An 18,586-nucleotide genomic window follows, 5' to 3' on the forward strand; every position below is an offset into this window, starting at 1 on the left:
GAGACCAAAGAATGAGTGAGGAACCTGCTAAACCACACAGTGCCTGTGCTCCAGGTATGTCCGGCAGCCTTTTGGTACCTCGACGGCACTGACGCAGTCCAGGCTTGGTAACTGGGGAGACACCTTTTCCCCCCCCCTCATAGTAACACGGACTTTGAACGGGATTCCTCTCCTTCAAAACGCGATTACTGGCGATGCTTTTTCATCCTGACCACGGGAACCCCGGAATATTTTCCTCCTTTTAAACGAGGGCTACCGTGAGATGATCCCACCTCCCAGGGCCACGGGGGAAGCCAGGTTTGGGGCGGGATTTTGCCCGGCTGGGACGGTCCCGGCAAGGGGCGGGCTGATGTCGCCGATGATGCCGGTGGCAGGGGCGGTGCCGGCGTTCGGGGCGAGCATCGCCCGCCCCTGCGCAGCCATGAGGCTGTGCCGGCCCTTTGTTCCCGGGGGTCCGCGGCCGCCCCTCCCGACGGCCGGGGCGGCCTGAGCCCGCCGGCAGGGAGGAGGAGCTGTTCCCACCAGGATGCGATGGGGAACTGCTGGGCGCAGTGGTGCTGCGGGCTGTTCTTCCGGAGGGATCCCGGCCGGATCCAGCGCGGCGGAGGGTGAGCAGGAGCCGCGGCTGCCCCTTTCCCCTCCCCGGGGCGGGGAGGTGCCGGGGCCGCCGGCTCCGCCTTCCCCGTGGGGCACGAGGGGGTGACAGGGTGGGGAGGGGATGCGGGTCTGGGTGCGCCCGGTGGCCCTGGCCCGTTCCCTTCGGGAGCCCCAGCATCCCGGGCGGATGGAGCCGCCGGGAGCCCGCCGGGCTCCGCGCGGTTTGTGCGGTCGCGGCTAATGCACTTCCAGGGTCACCGGCTCCTCACCCCTGCCGGCGCCGGTGTTTTTCCGGCAGGAGATGCTTAGAGAGGTTTTTCAGGTCACTTGCCAAAACCCGTGCAGGCGGCCGTGCTTGTGCGAAAGATGGAAAAACACCCGGTTTTCTGCAATGTGATCTCGTCTTCTCTGTGAGTCAGAGGCTGAGACGCTGTTGGGAAAAATCAGGAGCAGAATGGTTCAGATGAACTCATATCTATTGCAGAGTGGTTCAGACGAATTCTTATCTCTTGGAAACGTGTAACAACCTGTTTCATTCTGCAACAACCAATTCATGGAAGAGCACTGTGCAAACAGGAAATGCTTGGGGTTTTTTCATGTGCTGACCAATATTGGATACCTACGTATCACTTATTTTTGATGTATTAGGATAGAAATTTTTCTCGACAGATATGCCAAGCATTTTACATGATGCAAGCTCGTGGCCTCTTACTTCACATCAGCTCTGGCAGGCAAGTCTCACCTTCTGAAAGGCCTTCCAGACAAGCTGCTTCTCAGAGACACGGGTGAAAAACCAGGGCAGTGCACGCAGAGGATACCTGCTTGTATTTTTAGTACTCCACCAGAGGGGATGAGAACACCTCCAATGCCTTGACAACTGGCACTGAAGCATCAGCTTGTTGTGCTTCGAGAACACCAGGCAGTACTTGAAAGGTTCTTCCTGCACATGTGTGTTTTGCTGAGTCTCCTTTCACAGGCCAATACCCTTTCTATAGCAGGCAGGGTAGTGACAGTCCCTGCATGTGTTAGTCCTGTACCAGGCTGTCCTTACCAGGGAAATAAATCTTACTGCCTGCTGTTACATTGTCTAATTGTTCGGGTGTTGCACAACCCACAGTGAAAGTCTTAGACATATAAAATGTACAGAGAGCTGCTGGCCTGTGTTTCAGATCAGGTTTGTTTTCCAGGTGTGGTGGTGGTGGTAGTTTACAGAGCAGTATCAGAGCGTTGAGCCACTGAGGTTATTCTCCGTCCACTGTGCAGGGAATGGTATTAAAACCAAAACTGTAAAGTGTGTCTTATTACAAAGTTTGTAAGTTAGATTGATACCACATTGTCCACATTTGGCTATTTCTGGAACACCATAATGTAAAAACATAGCTTATCAACTTAACTATTATTTTAATCACTCAGATCCTCCCCCCACTCCAGCCTCATCATTTTTAGATGCTCCAAGATTTGACTGCAAGGAATAAACTCCTAATTAAACAACTAAGTATAGAGTTTTTAATAAGTGTTGTAATATCCTGCAAGATTATAAGTTGCCTTTTCTTGGAATTGTGCTTAATGTATATATGGATGGAGTATGTATGTATATAAATGTATGAAAAGCTAGTCTCTTTAATAGCTTCAGATCTTGGAAGATTAATCTGATTGTCTCCATAGGTCCTGTGACCTGTCAGCTGAATTGTTTTCCCTAGAAGCTATCCAACCAAAAAGATTCTCAAGTCTTAGAAAATAATGGAACAGTAGAGCTTAAAGGAGAATAATAAAAGGTGTAAACATTTTCATAGGTCGCTGATACTTCACTTGAAGTTTTGTATAGGGGTGAAGCTGATGGATCTTCTGTTTGCATCCCTAATGACCTCAAACTTCTATAGTTCTGGGGTTTATGGGCTCAGACTCTGGCACAGAATTAGGTTTTCTGAGACTGAGTCCCTGTTTGGCAAGCAGCTGAAAGAGCAGCTCTTCCTTCTTAGAGGTGTCATTGCTGTTGGGCTGTTCGCGATTACACTTAGGGAGCTTGCACTGCATTTAGTTCATTGTCCAAGTCTTGCAGCGAAGCTGACTGCAGCTCAAGTGTCTGAGAAGTTGGAAATAATTTACCTGAAGCCTGGTGCTGCAAACTGGAATGACGCGTCTGTTAACAGCATAGATAGTCCTGGAACAATTTCCTGTGACAGTGTTGTTAAATGAGATTCTTAATGGTATTGGCTCCTATACACCAAATTACAGAGAAGGGTAGCAGTGAAATTGCTCTAAGTGTTCATGCCACATGTCCCAATTATCCTTGTCATGTAGTGCATAAATTCAGGTGGCCTTTCCTCTCTGGTTTCACAGCAGTGAATCCTCTGGAAACGGCTCTTTAGTGGCAGGAAAGGTTGTGCAACAAGGAACCAGTGGGTAGTGCAACAAGTTGCCAGGGGAGACGTTCCCTAAACTGGCTTCCAAGGAAAAATGGGATGGAGATGAAATACAATACGGTTAAAATAATTCAGGCTTTGGCTGGTGTGTTGCTTTTATTATTGTCAAAGTAGGTGTTGGTTGCAAGTGCTGAACGTTCTTTTGTGCAAGTATAGAAATCCCTGAGGCCCTGGGTTTATTCCTTGTACCAGTCAGCACCTGCAACTGGAAACCCTGGTTTTTGAAATAGTTCGATGAAAAGGATGTTGTACTGAAGAGTGTTTACATTAGAATGCTCTTCTGGACGGTGGCCAAGCCTCCTTGGCTAGGTAAAAATGTATTCAGGTAACTTAATACTGTGTTGGGTTTTGTAAAGGACAGGGCCAACTGTCCTCTACAAAAGCATTAAAATAAAACAGGAAGAGTTCTGATTAAAGAATCAAGGAAGAAACCAATTGCCTGTATAAAATTAGAGCTTGTATTTTTTTTTATTTTTGTAGTTTAAAAGTATTGCCTTGATCTCTCAGTGGATGTTTTTCTCTGAGGCTCAGCCTTCTAGGTGTGCCAAGCCATTAAAATAAAATGTATTGTTTAACACTGATGATGTAGGAGATGCTAGGAAAGCATGATGAGCAAGAGCATTTTCAGGAATTGCCTGGAACAATGTTTTTTCCAGGAAAAATGTATTAAAGGGATTGCAGAACACGCTAATACTCTGTCAATGTCAAGTCCAGCGTCCTGACAAATGATTTCATCTCACAAGGGTTTTAGTTTTTTCCCCAGTTCTGCAGAAGATGTTTACATGCTTTTGCCTCTTCCTGCTGCAGTAGCGATGCAGAGCCCACGTTAATAAGTCAATGTGTTTAATATGTGAAGACTTTGTCATTATTTTATATTTAACTTACTTTAAAATCTATTTCAAATTCTCGGGCTCATTTACTTTCTGCTGTGTACTGAAGATTCTTCTGCAGTCTAACTGTAAACTTATTTTTCCAGATCCAAGTATTTTAGAACATGTTCAACAGGAGAACACTTCACTATAGAGGTGAGTGCTTACATTTTTAGCAATTTAAGGAAAAGTGGGAAAAGCTGAATCCTAGCAAGGCCTTTAACACTTTTTGCAGTTTATGAACACTGAAACATTCTGGGATATTCCAGCCCAAATTGTTGCTGCACTGGGTGGAAAGAGAGTGGTTCTTACTGCACCTCAAAAGTTGATGTACCATTTGGAAAGAAGAGGAGTATCTGTGGTGTTCTGATGCTCATCAACAGAGCATTCCACAGGCTGCTTGTTCCATCTCCTCTCTGCTGTCTTGGGATTTTGCTGCTTGTGTAAGTGCAGAGTATTCAGTTCTTGATTGCAGCATCACAAATCAGGTTGTACAAAAAGACTCTGATGGGGTTACCTTACAGTTTGTTGCATTTGTAGTCGACTTTGTTCACTACAGAGGTCCCTTCCCAGCCTCCAGATATAAGCCCTTTTTGCCAAGGGTAGTGTAAGGTTGACCAGGAATAACCTGGTTTCCTTTCCCTGAGTGCTCCTGTGCTCTGGAAGTCCTAGACCAGCCAGATTGCCCCCATTACTGAGGATAACATGAATTATTGTAATTAATGCTTTGGCTGTGGAGAAAGGGCTTAGATGTGTACGGTGGGGGAAATCTCTTTTGGTGCGGAACTTCCCGTTTTGAGAGAGTGTTCCTGCCACAGAAATATGACAGGGAAAAGGAGGTGTTGTTCTCCTCCCAAACTCTTAGGTCAGTGAGGAGTCTTGCTGTAGGTACTGACCTCTGTGTCTGTGTCTGATGGATGGACTAGATTTGAGATTACTATACTGAAAACAATACAGAGAATTTCTATTTGCCTTTTTCTTTTTTTTTTTTTTTTTAATGGGACAGTTGAACTTCTGCTGGACGAGTTTGTGCAGCTCAGAATGCTTGTTTTTTAATTTGGACTCTTCTCCTTTTAGGAAAATGTAATGTTTAAGACAAGAAACACTGGTAAGAAGATAGGCCCAACTCTAAAAATGAAATTCCTCTGAAAGTAGGGGCTTTCATAAATACTGGTATAGTCCCGCTGTTAGAATTGGAGTAGTGTTTTTACAAGACACATAAAATACACAATCATATTTGCTGCATGCCTTTAGTGACTTGTTACAATGAATTGTAAAAATGATTTATTTCTTTTTCTCTGCAGTTTGAGAACCTGGTGGAAAGTGATGAGGTGAGTACCGGGGGCACTGTGTGAAACCTGCTCGTACAATCTGTAAAAATGTTTCCAAGATCTGAATCTTCCTCCTACTTTAAGCTGAGTTGTAGACTTAAATCACGGGGTTTTATTAATTTCAGTTTTCTTTGTACTAGGAATATGAATTTTGGACTTTGGATAAAGATCTAAGAGAAGAGATTGGTTTTGGGGAGTATGGGAAATAACCCATTAAGGAAGGGGGCACTATGGACTTTGGGAAGAAAGAAGAGAAGAGGTGGGGGGAAAAACTGTGTTTGGGAAGACTTAAAGGAGAATTTGCTCCTGGTATAACTCTTGCATAAGACTCAGCAAGTGCCCTCAGTCTGAGAACATAAATGGACCTGGGTTGCTTTGCTAAGGAAAGTTTTGGAAGTGCTCTGTCTACAAAAATCAGACTTTTCTTTTTTATTTATTTTAACAGGGGGAAAGCCCAGGAAGCAGTCACAGGTAAGACTCTGAGACTGAGGACCTCTCCTTCCCTCTGCTCCACCACTGTGAATATTAAACAAAATGAAGTAAGGGGAAAAACAAGGGACAAAAACAACTAAGGAAGAAAAAGTGAGATTTAGACTGCAGTGATGGTAATGGTTCTATTCCAGTAGTTCTGTTAGCAAAGATGGTTTTGAAAATACAATTTCTATAAAGATATAAATAATTTATGTCGTGAGAGTAAGGAGAGACAGCATTGTCCGGAGTGAACTGGAACTTCCAGGAGGAACAGGCCACAAGCACAGCCTGCTGGATCTTCGTTAAAGGAGCGGCCAGGAAAAACCACATGGATATGTTCAAGTGCAAATGAGGGTTGTCATGCATGAATAATAGATGGAGCTTTTCTGTGTTTCTCCCGTGCTCCCAGACCTCTGACTGAAGAAGAAATTGCAGACCTGAAAGACAGACACTACGACTCCATTGCTGAAAAGCAGAGGGTCGTTGATCTGAAGCTTCAGTCAGAGGTAAGTGGTTACAGTGACACTAGGGATAGTTTTTCTTCCAAAAATGTTAGGATCAGCCATGGACACCAAGAGATTCCACTCATATAAACAAAACAATTGGATTCTGTTCATCAGTTAGTATCTTTTAGTCTACAAGATTCCTTCTGCCTCTGAGCTGAAAAATGGAATGAATAGGCTGGGTCTCTGACCAGGATCTCTTAAATTTGACCCTTTCTTTAATGCAAGACCAAATTGGGAATATTCTTGATTCAACTTTTCTGGTGCTCAGTTTTCTCCACAACTTTTCCTAAGGAAAAAAACCACATAATTTGTTGTTCTGTTTTAGTGATGCAGCAGTTAATGGAATATGATGTGGAATGCAATGTAGAACTTGAATGAACTTTAATCAAGTGCCAGTGAATTACGGAACTGAAAATCTTTAAATCTTTCACTGTGCAGTTTATAATAAAATAGAAAAAGCATTACAGCAATTCACTAATAATAAATGTTTATTTAATAGCTACCTAAATTTCTGGGGCTGTTTGGTCGGGGGGAGGGAAGCTGTTAAATTCAGTTAATGCTTTAGCTGTAGTCGATTTTGGTTTATTTTGATTTTCTAGCTGCTTTTCTTTTGTTTTCTTGCACTGACGGCTTTATTGATAGGAAGATAGATAGGTTCTGCTTTTGTTAACCATTACTGTTTTGTTCATATACAGTTAGCCTTACAAGAGGAGAAGTTAAGACTAGAAGAGGAGGCTTTATATGCTGCACAACGTGAAGCAGCCAGGGCAGCAAAGCAGAAAAAGCTCTTGGAGGTGAGGGGAAAAAGACCCCAATATATATGAGAGCCTCTGTCCTGTTCCCATGTATGCAGACTTCCCCAATATCCTTTCCATCTCAGGAAACCTAACGAGGAAATGGCTTTGGCTTGTACAGTAGAGAAAGAAGTGCAAGATCTGAAAGTACAGCTGGTTGGAACAGCTGAAAATCACCATAATTGTTTGAAACAGCTTCTGTCGACGAGTATAGATTTTGAATGAGTTATAATTTTAATCTATAATTAGCCTAACACTCTTCTTATATAATATGTAGAAGTTACTGATCTTAAGTGTAAAATGATGTGGGATGGGTTTTGGGTAAAAAACCCCCTGAAACTAAGCACACGTTGTGACATCATACAGACTTGTAAAATGTACTTTATATATTTGTGCACAGTATTGCTCCTTATCTTTGTGGTTTGTGTTGACCCTGCTTTAGAGTTCTCATCTGATTTTTCTGTCACTAAGTATAGCTCTCATTTCATGTTTCTCTTTCTCTCCCCTTGCCATTTGGTGTGGGAGGGTTAATTCTTTCTGACCTTTTTGCCTTTTTTTCCTTACCACTTTTGGTCTATATAAAGCCAGCAAAAGTAGACTTTTTTTAATGGCATTAACTGGTTTTTGTAGAAGTTCTATGCAAGAAATGCTATTTTTCTTGTCTTGCAGTGTTTCTAATATGCACTTTTTTTGTCAGGACCTAAGATAGAATGGATTATAGAGATTTAGTTTCCTCTTCATGTAAAATTAGTACCACTTATCTCCTGCACGAACACCCTCCTCAAAACTCATAAGGATTATAAGGATTTTAAGGAAGCATTTTTGTCCAGATATGCATCAAGCACTTAGCCCTTCTAGATAAACTGGAAGCTATTTTTGGATGCATCACTCATCTCTCTGCTGTTTGTGGGCACAAATGGGAAAATGGCTTTTTCCTTGGAAGTATGGCCTCCTTTAAAGCTCATTTGGCTTGCTGATGTTGCCCTACTAAATGTCAGGGTCTGTAACAGCGGGGAATTTTAATATATGTGTGTGTCCTGGAACTGGCAGTGCTGGATATTGGGATGTGACCTGGCAGAACGAGGAGATAATCTAAATTGGATATTATGTGGGTATAGGAATCCTAAAAGAAAATCATTGCATGTATCAGTAATTGATTTTGACAGATTTGTTGACTGTGTTGTGCCAAATTTCTGTCTCTTTCTCTCTGCATTCTTAAGTCTTTTCCCCTCTAATCACCACAGTGATTAGATTTCTACTTTTTCTGCACTCCCCGTTATTGTTTAAATAGCCAAGACGTAAAATGTGCCAAAAAACAAACCCACCATCATCTTGGGAATGAAAAACGCTAGATCCAATGCAGTTACCTCCCCACACCCAAAGCAAAGAGCAATTCTCAGATGAAGTTGAAGTTGACATTAGCAGGGTTATTAATACTTTTGGCCCTGCAAGGCAGCAAAGCTGTTATTAATATAGATGAAGCACTTAGTGCTGATGGAGACAGCCAGAGGAGATGGCAGTACTGCTTTGCACAGGGATGAAAGGATTTGTAGGAAATATTTATCTTTTAAATGGCAGGGTGGCTGTTCTGGGCACGGAGCAAAAGAAATCAAACATCACCCAGGTGTTAGTTGTGCACTGAAAATACTTTAAGGAGACAGGAGACAAGACAGGTGCAGTCACGACTGAGGTGGTGTCCACATGTTTCTAAAAACCGATGGGGTGTTTTTGGGGGTGCATAAAATAGGATTAAGTGTTGAGAGCTCTGTTTTGAGTATTCAGCTTTTTCAACAATTCACTTCTCTTGATAGCAACGTAGGCAGCACAGGATAACGCAGAGAGCACACGCTGTTAATAATGGAGAGTTCCAGAGGTAAGAGACCAAATTCTACTCATGCTGATCGAGAGCCTTGACTGTTTGTACTCCTGTTCCTCATCTGGAAAGTTAGGGGGTATTTTGGATTCATTCTGGTTATCACTGGAGTAATTAGACCACTGCATACAATGCTACTTCCAGCCACTAATATGTATTTACACACACGCAAAATCCAGTGGTTTATTTTAAAAAGGTGCTTATATGTAGAATCTCAGCTAATATAAAAATGTTTGTATTGTTCAGAACCCTGTTTGAAAAACCCAATAGAAACACACTATTTAAATGGTTTATAGAGTCTGTTTCTTCATTAATATTCTTAATTATTTTTATTTATTAAATATTTTATGTATTCATAGCTGAAGTCTCTTCATTCCCACCTTCTGTGTTCAGTGGTGGTGGTGGGAAAAAGAAGCTAAAAAAAAAAGTGGAGAAATTTAGAGTGGAATGGTGTTCATGTTTAGAAAAAACTCTTGCATGGAATATAAGAGGGACAGGAGGAATTTTGCTATGGAAGCAGTTAGAATAGGAGCTGTGAAAACTGAGCAGGATCTAGCCAGATTTTAAAAACAAAGGACTGCAGGAGCAGGGTTTGAATACATTACTTTAAAAAAATGAATTGAAAATTAAGGAGATTTTATCTAAAGTGATGAAGAGAGGGGAAGAGTTGTTTTGAGACCAAAGTTAATTAATTATTTTACTGAAAATACCAATAGAAATTGAGCAGAAACACAGACTGGGAGAGGATGTGATGAATAGGAACAGAAAGGCATTTTGCAGATAATTTTCTAAAGAATTTGGTTCAGCCTGTATGTGCTTTGTAGCACAGAGCTGGGGGGCATGTGCATTAACATGTTTTTGATGGCATCCTTGGAGGTTTGTAAAGCTAAAAAATTGTGCCTCGTTCTTGCAGCTCTGTGGCAGAGGAAGATCTTGATCCTTTCCTAAGGAATACAAAATTCCAGTATGAAGCTTTCCGAAGTAGCAGTAAGCCTGCCTTTCCTTATGCATGTCTTTAAATGTTAAGGGACTCTGAGGAGCACAGAGTGCTGCTTCTTTTTCTAGATTATTTATAGTTTTATATTTACACACACAAATATAAAATGTGTACACGTATATCTGTAATGGAAAGATCTGATTGTTTTTTCATCTGATAGATAAAAGATAGTGGTGAACTTTTCTTGTAAAACCAGACCCTGCACTGAAGATGCAGATGTGTGTTTATAGCTTTTCTTAATCATCCCTTGGCAAAATAATTAGAATCACATTAAAGGTTAGGTTTTTTTCCTAATGAAGTGCAAGAGGGAATTTGGCTGCCTGTACTTAAAAATTGCACTAACAGTTTAGAGGAAAACAATTTTAGAAGCTTTTATCTGTTAAGTTTTGGTGACAGTACGTGATAACCATTAAAGTGGAGGACTGATGGCTGTGTTTCAGGAAGTACTGCGAGTAGATTCCTTTTTTGGGGAGGAAAGGGTTGATTTGGGTTTGGTTTTTTTTACACGTCTTCACACAAGCTCAGCTTACAGCTGATTAAATTCCTTTTTAGTTCTAATTAGGCAATGTCTTAGTGATACTGACTATTAATAAGCTACTGATGACTCTTTGAAATGATGACGTGCCTTTTCCAACATTCCTGAGGTTTAAAGGGCCACAAAGCACGATGAAAGCTTACTTATAAAATTTTACTTTTGCATGTTAAACCTGAAATTCAAATACACTTATGAATTAAAAACACATTATGGGTTTCTTTTAAATAGGACTTTCATCTGATGCCACAGTACTGACGCCCAACACGGAGAGCAGTTGTGACTTGATGACCAAAACCAAATCAGTGAGTGGGAACGACGACAGCACCTCCTTAGATTTAGAGTGGGAAGATGAAGAAGGTATTTATCCTGCATTTCAGCTTCATCCAGAACTTACAACTTAAAGATGTTGACAGTTTAAGCTATGTTTGCTGTAAATTTGTTGTTTTCAAAAGGGAAGGTGATTTAAAACTTATTTCTGATGGAATTTCTGACAAGTTTGTAAGGATTAAACTGTAAATTATTTTTACCGAGAAAATTCCTTATTTTGATAAATGTGGAGATAGCCCTAATAAATGAATTCATTTATTTGGATGCTCCAGTAAATGCCTTTCCCTGCATTTTGTGGAATTGACTTGTAAACTCCTGACAAAAGTAATGGTAAAGAAATGCTGCCCTCTCGTGAGCCAGGAGGAGAAGGAAGAGCTTGTTCTTCCTTTTCAAATGTGGAAGTTAGTCAGGAGTCTGACTTAAGTATTTTGGGAAAAAACCCTTATTACTTTTACTGTAACATTCACTGGGAACTTAGATCTGCATTCCAGGGAGTATCCCAGCTATCCTCATTGCTGCTGTTACAGATATTTTCTGTATTTCCTCATTGTTACCAATATTTTCTCTTTTATTTACTAAATCTGCAAAGCTCTTATAAAATTTGGAGACCTTGACTATTGAAAAGCTCACCAAAAATAAGCAAGGGTTTGTTTCTTTTAGCCAATCCATAGCTGTTTTTTTTTCTTTTCACAAGACAGTTTGCAATTACTGACAAAATCAGTAAAATCTTGGGTGTCTTCGGGCAGTTTTCAGAACCGTATTTTGCCTTATTTTGTGTGGAATTAAATACCCCTTTCCAGACAAACTGAAGACCTTTCCTAGACCACTGAATCCAGTATCTCTCCACATTTTAGCTTTGTTTCTTCTAGCAGAAACATAGAAGTTAGATGAAAACTCACGACGATGTGTTTCTCATAAATGTGTCTTAAAATGCCAGGCATGAACAGGATGATCCCAATGAGGGAGCGCTCCAAGACGGAGGAGGACATCCTCCGGGCAGCGCTGAAATTCAACAGCAGGAAGACAGGGAGCCACCCAGCCTCGGCCTCTGACGATTCCAACGGGCTCGAGTGGGAGAATGACTTTGTCAGCGCCGAGGTGGATGATAACGGCAATTCCGAGTACGCCGGCTTCGTCAATCCCGTGCTGGAGCTGTCGGCCTCGGATGTGAGGCTGTCGGATTGCAACCACCAGGACAGATAGTGACGCTATCTGCACGGCCCCTGCTTGTGACCAAATGCTGGAAAGGGAAATGGAATGTACAAAGCCAATTTGCTCTTTTGTAACCCGCTTCCCTTCTTCTTCTACACGGATCGGCAAGGAATGGGAATGGCTTGCTGTCCGAAGGAATTCAGAACTAAGTGCAATTTTATCAGCTACCTTCTCCACTTTTGTGAAAACTGGGATGATTCTATTGTGTATATTTCTGGATATCTGGATTTAATATAAAATTATCTGCACTAATTGAAGCTTCGTAGCTTGACTTATCTAAGATATTTTAACTCGCCTTTTCTTCTGGATGATGTTTCTATTGATTTTGTTTTAAAATTCATCATTGGCCTAATATTTATCTCAGAAACAGTCTTCTATAGTTTATTTAATACTTGAATATAGGAAAAGAATTTTAAAATACTTTTATTTCCAGTCTGTGCTTTTTGACTTGCTCTTCAGCTGTTTAGAGGGTGCAAAAGTAAGAGCTGCAAAACAAATTTGACACATGGTAAATTGCAGATTTTCCCCTGTCTAGCTTAAAGTCTTCCTAGCCTTGTGTTGTCCTTTTTCCATTTACTTTATTTTTTTAGTTACTTTATGCTAAGCACGGTTAACCTCAATGAACATAGTAAAACTCATCAGGTTAGGTGAGATACTGTCTTGTATAATATGCCAGACTTAGTAAGCGTGTGCTAGATAGAAAAACAAAAATCAAATAAAATAGATTCTCTGTGTGTCAATAAAATGGAAATTTTAACCAGTGGAGAACTGGGAGGACCAAAGTCTTGTATTCCCAGCCCCCCTGAACAGACCAACATCTGTTGCTACGTGGTCCTTAAAATTCTTCAGTTGTGGAAAATTTATCATTCCACTGGACCAGAACAGTTACGGGAAAGCAACATCCAGTGAGCAAACTGGGGGAGGGATGATGGCTCTGCTGCTGGGGTGGGAAGAACAAGAACCTAAAGAATTTCTGTATCTGCATTTTGAAAAGAAAGAAGAAAAATTCATGTTTTAACTGTGTTTAAGTGCTCTGTCTTTCCTGTGCCTCTAAAGTGGATGGTTAATCCTGCTAATACGGGCTGAAATCCAAGGAGGTGTTCAGTGACTGCACCACTGCTGTCCTGTGCTGTGTGGTCTCCCCCAGTATTCCATATAAATCTTAATTTTTAACAAAAGAGAACCTGCAAAATACTTGCAGATCGCAAGCTTTCCCCAAAGTTTCAAAGTAAAGCCATTCTATTCTGCCACTATTTTGTGTGGCTGTCTCGTTTTTCTGTGGAAAAAAGTACAACGGGGTTTAATTTTATTTTGGAGTAAAAGGAACAAGTTGTGATAAGTGATGAACCTGTGCTGTCATCACCAGAACCGAATTTGTTGGTGAAAGCTGTGTCGCTGGTTCAGATCATCTGAAACTATTCGGAATATTTGGGTTATTACAGTGTGGGTAAGGAACAAAAGTACTGCACACTGGGATTAAATACGTACAAGTAACCTGAGAGAACGGATAAATCCTGTTGGTAACATTCCATCTCTTAATTTCAATTGTAGCTGTGTCACTGAAAATATTTCAATGCCATTATTTATGTTTGCAATACTTGTAATGAGCTTTAAAGATCTGTACACATCAAATGTATATTTTGGGTTTGGCCTCAGCTACTGCTGTGTGACTTCTCCTGGACACTTCTTTGTACAATATATTCCTATGGCAAGGAAGGCAACTTCCTCACCATGTAAATAACATGTTTTTTACCTGCTGAGACTGTCACCTCCCCTGCACTGGTCACTGCTTTTCCTGGCCAGTGAACATGAGGTGACCTTGTCCTGACCATGCCTTGAGGAAGTCAATTAGCTGATAGTCCTGCCCTTAGGATGAACAAGCACTTAGGAAAAAGGAGGCTGACTTCAGCTTTTTCTGTGATGGGCATGTTCTGTAGCCATGGTTAATAATATCATTTGCAGCACTCAGTGCACCACGCCGAGTGACTTTGAAGTGGTGCTCCATATTTGTGGATATTTTGAGAAATCGAGAGATTCTATAAACAGCTCATGTGAAACAATTCAAGAGTACTGTAAAATGCATATCTGTACAAATTGAAAAGTCATTAAAATTTTCAGCAAGTCTTACATTTGGCAGTGTTGCATCTGTTGCTGGGTTTGTGGCAGCCATGTCAGAGCCGAGCTGAATGCCACAGTGTCCATTCTGGAGACCTGCTGCTTTGGAAGGGAAGCTCCAAACAAGCTGCAATAACAGAACACCTGAGGAATTTGGAGCATGGAGCCCTTCTCTTGCTGGAAATGAGAAGCTGTACCCTCACCCTTCAAAGGTAAAATAACTTTCCTTGTGTAAATTAACTTCTGCTGGTCAGATCAATGTCGTGGTAGGAGATGATTCATTTTTTAATGTGTATTTTCGGTGGTTGACTCTCACCTCAGGTAAATACAGGTGTAGAAATGATTGCTGTTTGGAAACCACAGCCTACTTCCAAGAGTGGAAAACATGGCAACAAAGTAATTTTGTCAAGGATGAGATGAATAGACAAATCCTACAATAAGCCTGTGTTTGAGTTTCACTGCCTCTCCCATGGCTTTCTCGCTTGTGGTTGGTTGCCTCAATCTCAGCTGTTCCTCCCCATAGTTATAATTATGGTTTTCTTGGAATGATTAATGCTGAAATGCCTCCTAATGTTTAGGGATGATGAAGTGGACAACTCCTGTGTATGATCTGATTCTTTCCAGTGTGTCTTTCAAGCAAACTAAAATGCTTGACAAAACAGAAAAGCCAAATGCCAGTGAAAAGCTGAGCCCCTGACAAAGAAAAACTTCACTGAAACAACCTGAAAAATACTTAAAAGATAAGGAAATTATTAGAGAGCTTTCGGTAGAGGTAGAAAACTTTCTGAAAGTATTTAAGTAAATTCTTACCTTTGAGCAATGGCACTTTTGGAAAGGCCAGAATAGTGCCAGTGACAATCTCTTATCTGGATGATCCTGGAAGTAATTTTATTCTCCAACAATTCTTTTGGATTGCAGCTGTATAATAGAGCAAATCCTTACTAGGCAAGCAAATGCTTTTATTACAAAATTTATGTGGATTTTTATAGACCATGATCATTGATGCTACGTTTGTCTACATCACAAGCAAAAGTAGTTAACTCGCAAAATATTTATATATGTTAATTAAATAAGTAAAAAAGAACCCAACCAAACCTTGCTTTGAAGTTTATAAAAACATAAAAGGACAAAGCGTTTCTAAGTTGCAAAATCTCTGAAGTAACAACCTAGGCTTGCAAATACTGTTTGGAATTTGGTGTCCAAAGCAGAGCACCAAGTATAATATGCAACAAGCCATTGTGTCACCACTTGGCTGGGACCAAAACCGTGCTGTGCACCTTCTGTATTAATAATGCCTGTTAAATACCCCTTCAAGGCACATGGCCATGGTTCTGGGATTGAACCTGCTGCCGTGGATTTGAGTGACCCCCTGTCTTCCACACAGTTCTGGGCATCAGAGAGCCCTTAGGCCTCAGTGAAGGCAGTGGCAGGAATCACTCAGTGAAGGCAGTGGACCGGTGTTCTGGAATGCCTGTGCTGAAAACACCCAAGTAAGAAGACTGATGTGCAGCAGTGAGCACCCAGAAGTCTGGACGGAGGTGAGAGCTGTCTATGTTGGAAGCTGTGCAGGCTACAAAACCTGATCCAGTCTCCTTCTCTCCGCTAGCACAACTCATTTTCATCAATCTCTGTGGGGCTTTTGCCTTGGGAAAGAAAAAAGGAAGGAGAAATGCCATTCTCAGGTACAGGCTGCAAGGATGGCAGGCATGGCAGGCACCTTTCTTGTAAAATCGGTGCTTCAGCCAAGTGTAAATTAATCTCAAAATAATCCATGGACTCCCCTTCTTGAATCTCTGCTAGGATCTGGTAGTCCCCAAAACAGATGATGCACTTCCAGGGAAGGTCGATTTTGTTTAAGTAACCCAGTTCTGTTTGGTTGACAGTCAGTTTTGTTTTCTTGCTCAAGTTCTTTATCTCAAAACAATATTCCGAGGTGTGGAGTTTCCTGAAGAACTGCAGGGCGAACTGGATCCGGGAGACGCGAGTGTCCATCAGGTGGTAGCGGCAGACGCTGGAGTCGCGGCCGAACTTGGCCGCTTCGTCTGCCCTGACCTGCTCACGCTTACAGAAGTTCAGGCAGCGGAACATCATCTTCTCATCCTGGCAAGGGTGGTAAAAGGTCAGGTGGAGGCACGTCACTGTTTCTTCTGTTTCGGCTTCCTCAAAAGAGGTCATGATGGAAAGAGTCCTCAGAACACGGTAAAATCACGGCATGGAATCACTGCGGAACCAAACAAATTGGATCCAATTTCAGTGTGGCATTAAAATACTTCCTGTGCTGCTCTACACTGGCTGTGTAGAATTCCTAGATAACTGGCTGACAATAACCGTGATGAAAGCACAGGAGTCAGAAGCCACGACTGACCGCTGCTGCCAACAAGCTCTTCACGAGGATCTCACAGGCAGGTTTAAAATTTTTGCAAGAAATACGTCATTTAGCAGGAAGGTTTACGTGATGGACTTAAAATCAGTAAACATTACTGGCTGGGCCTGTGTGCTCTGCTCTCGGCGTGCCCTGTGACTGGAAGGTATCGAAGGACTTTTACCAACAGTCTGTCTGTAGGCAGTGATAATTCAAATATGTATAAAGCACTCTTTTGGCTCTTGGCTCAGAACTGACCTCTTGCATGGAACAAGTGTTTAGAAGTGACTCCTGTGACAGCATAAAAAGTGAATGCAAAAGCTGGACTATCCACGAGACCTAAAAGAGGAATTGTCACCAACTCTAGCTATTTCCCCGTTGTCTGTTGGAAAATCCCAGCTCTCTGCTGCTGCAGAACTGCTAAAAGTCAATGATCTTTCTTAGGGTTTGGTGATTTTGTGTTGTTTTTTTAAGTTACTCACATGCAGCACAGAGACCACACACTTATGAAATAAATTCTGTTCCATAGCCTGAGCGACTGCAGTGCATCCTAATAAAATCTGAGACAGCTCAGACAGCTCAGGAAAGGCTGTCATCTGGTTCTCTAAATGTCTTCCTGCCACTGTCTTCTTGCACTGAAACTGAGTCTAAAGACAGGAAAGTCTTGCCACTTAGAAGCAGAAACCAGCAAATGAGTTCCCAGTTACTCACCGGAGAAACATGTGAGCAGCCATTTAACTGGTATCACACAGTGCAGGTGTTTGTCATGTTCCTCCATCCAGGTTGCAGTAAGTTCCCAACACGTCTCACACAGATCTTGAGCTTACCCGCTCCATTCAGAGTTTATGAGTAGGTGAATCATCACTACAATTAAGTGATGATTGTGTTTGTGATGATGGAGTTGACTTGTGTTTTTTACACACCGCACACAAACACCAAGCATAGTGAATGGTGGTGCATCAGTGCATCACTTTCTTTGTGAGACCTCAAAACTGCTTCCTTTGCACCTTTAACCCAAAAGCAGTAGCAGTTCTGACACAGTAGCTCAGCAAGGTAACCGAGCTCAGCTTGGTTACTGAAGCAGGCTACAACAGCACAAACGATGAGTGAAACACAGAATTTCCAGCAGAGCTCACTTTAAAACAAGCTAGGAAATATCATCTGAGCTTTTGGCAGGAATACAGACACCCTGATAGAAGGTTATTTCTTTGCCATCTGTGAGACAAGCTGTGGTGGCATCATTATCAATCCCTCCTCCTCGTAGGCTCTCCAGCTCTGGGGTGCTGGAAGCAGCTCTGTGAGCAGGAGGGACTGTGCCTGTGCCTAGTTATGCCCTTTCCTGTTTTGCACCAGTAAGGGGACATTACATGAGGTCATCTTTGGTGAAGGGAAAAACCACTGAGTACTTTCACTTTGTTCGCAGCTCAGCCCACGGAGACACTTTCCTGCCTCACATTAGTGAATTTTACAAATGGCTACACTTATTAAGAAAGAACAGCCACCAATTGCTTCGGCAGCAGCCACTGATGAACCTGGATCTCGGCAGCTCCCACAGACCCCGCTACAGATCCACGATCACCTCAGGCATCTCCAGCAAGGCTGCCCAGTCCTGCCTTAAAGGCTCATCGAGGTTGAGCATACTAAACATTCTTCCACGTAAATGCTGAAGGAGTTTCTATTTACTAGAGTGTATTGGCCAGGAGAAATAAGCTTTCTGGAGTTAAATCCAGATTTCTCCTGCAGCTCTAAGGCAGCCACTGCCCTGCTGTTGTCCCTACCTTCACTGGAGTCCAACCGACCGTGATCTCACCTCATCCTCTCCTATGGCGAATGTCATTATCTCCTCTTCCAGAGGCAGAAGAACGACGCGGAGCCCTTAAAATATGGGCTCCGGCCCCGGCTCCCGGAGCAGGCTCGGCGCCACCTCCCCACCCCACAGCACGGCGAGCCCGGGATCTCCCGACCGAACCCGCCGCCTCCATGGGAACTGGAGACATCTCGGTCGGCTGGCTGATCTATCCTTCCCCCTTCCTTCCCCTCACGTCCGCCCGGCCCGGCCGCCTCCTCACCTGCCGGGAGCGGGGCTCCAGCGCCTGCCCAGAGCTCCAGCAGCTCCTCACTCCCGGTAATTCTTCCCGGAGCTGGCGGGAAGCGCTGAGGCGGGAGGAGCCGAG

General features: G+C 42.5%; 2 protein-coding genes across 5 annotated transcripts; one reads left to right on the plus strand and one right to left on the minus strand.

The window, feature by feature from the left end:
- The first annotated feature begins 362 nt into the window (after positions 1-362).
- AP1AR (adaptor related protein complex 1 associated regulatory protein) lies at positions 363-14,062 on the plus strand. Of its 2 annotated transcripts, XM_039550915.1 has the most exons (10): positions 363-608; positions 3,997-4,045; positions 5,194-5,220; positions 5,666-5,691; positions 6,101-6,197; positions 6,893-6,991; positions 8,803-8,864; positions 9,778-9,851; positions 10,625-10,753; positions 11,661-14,062. In XM_039550915.1, the coding sequence occupies exons 1-10, from the start codon at positions 532-534 to the stop codon at positions 11,924-11,926; spliced, it is 906 nt and encodes a 301-aa protein (XP_039406849.1). In that variant the 5' UTR covers positions 363-531; the 3' UTR covers positions 11,927-14,062. The 2 variants fall into 2 exon arrangements, with proteins under 2 accessions (XP_039406849.1, XP_039406850.1); XM_039550916.1 differs by lacking the exon at positions 6,893-6,991.
- Positions 12,979-18,580, minus strand: TIFA (TRAF interacting protein with forkhead associated domain). 3 transcript variants are annotated; one of them, XM_019293020.2, is made up of 3 exons: positions 18,482-18,564; positions 17,124-17,276; positions 14,993-16,271 (listed from the first exon to the last, which is right to left on the minus strand). In XM_019293020.2, exon 3 carries the CDS (start codon positions 16,223-16,225, stop codon positions 15,653-15,655), a length of 573 nt encoding a protein of 190 aa, XP_019148565.1. In that variant the 5' UTR covers positions 16,226-16,271; positions 17,124-17,276; positions 18,482-18,564; the 3' UTR covers positions 14,993-15,652. The 3 variants fall into 3 exon arrangements, with proteins under 3 accessions (XP_010409642.1, XP_019148565.1, XP_010409644.1); XM_010411340.3 differs by lacking the exon at positions 17,124-17,276 and having other exon boundaries at positions 12,979-16,271; positions 18,482-18,580; XM_010411342.4 differs by lacking the exons at positions 17,124-17,276; positions 18,482-18,564 and adding an exon at positions 18,223-18,368.
- Between the last annotated feature and the right edge of the window lie 6 nt (positions 18,581-18,586).

The sequence above is a fragment of the Corvus cornix genome, chromosome 4 (assembly GCF_000738735.6).
Source record: "Corvus cornix cornix isolate S_Up_H32 chromosome 4, ASM73873v5, whole genome shotgun sequence".
In the NCBI taxonomy this organism is placed as follows: Eukaryota; Metazoa; Chordata; class Aves; order Passeriformes; family Corvidae; genus Corvus; species Corvus cornix.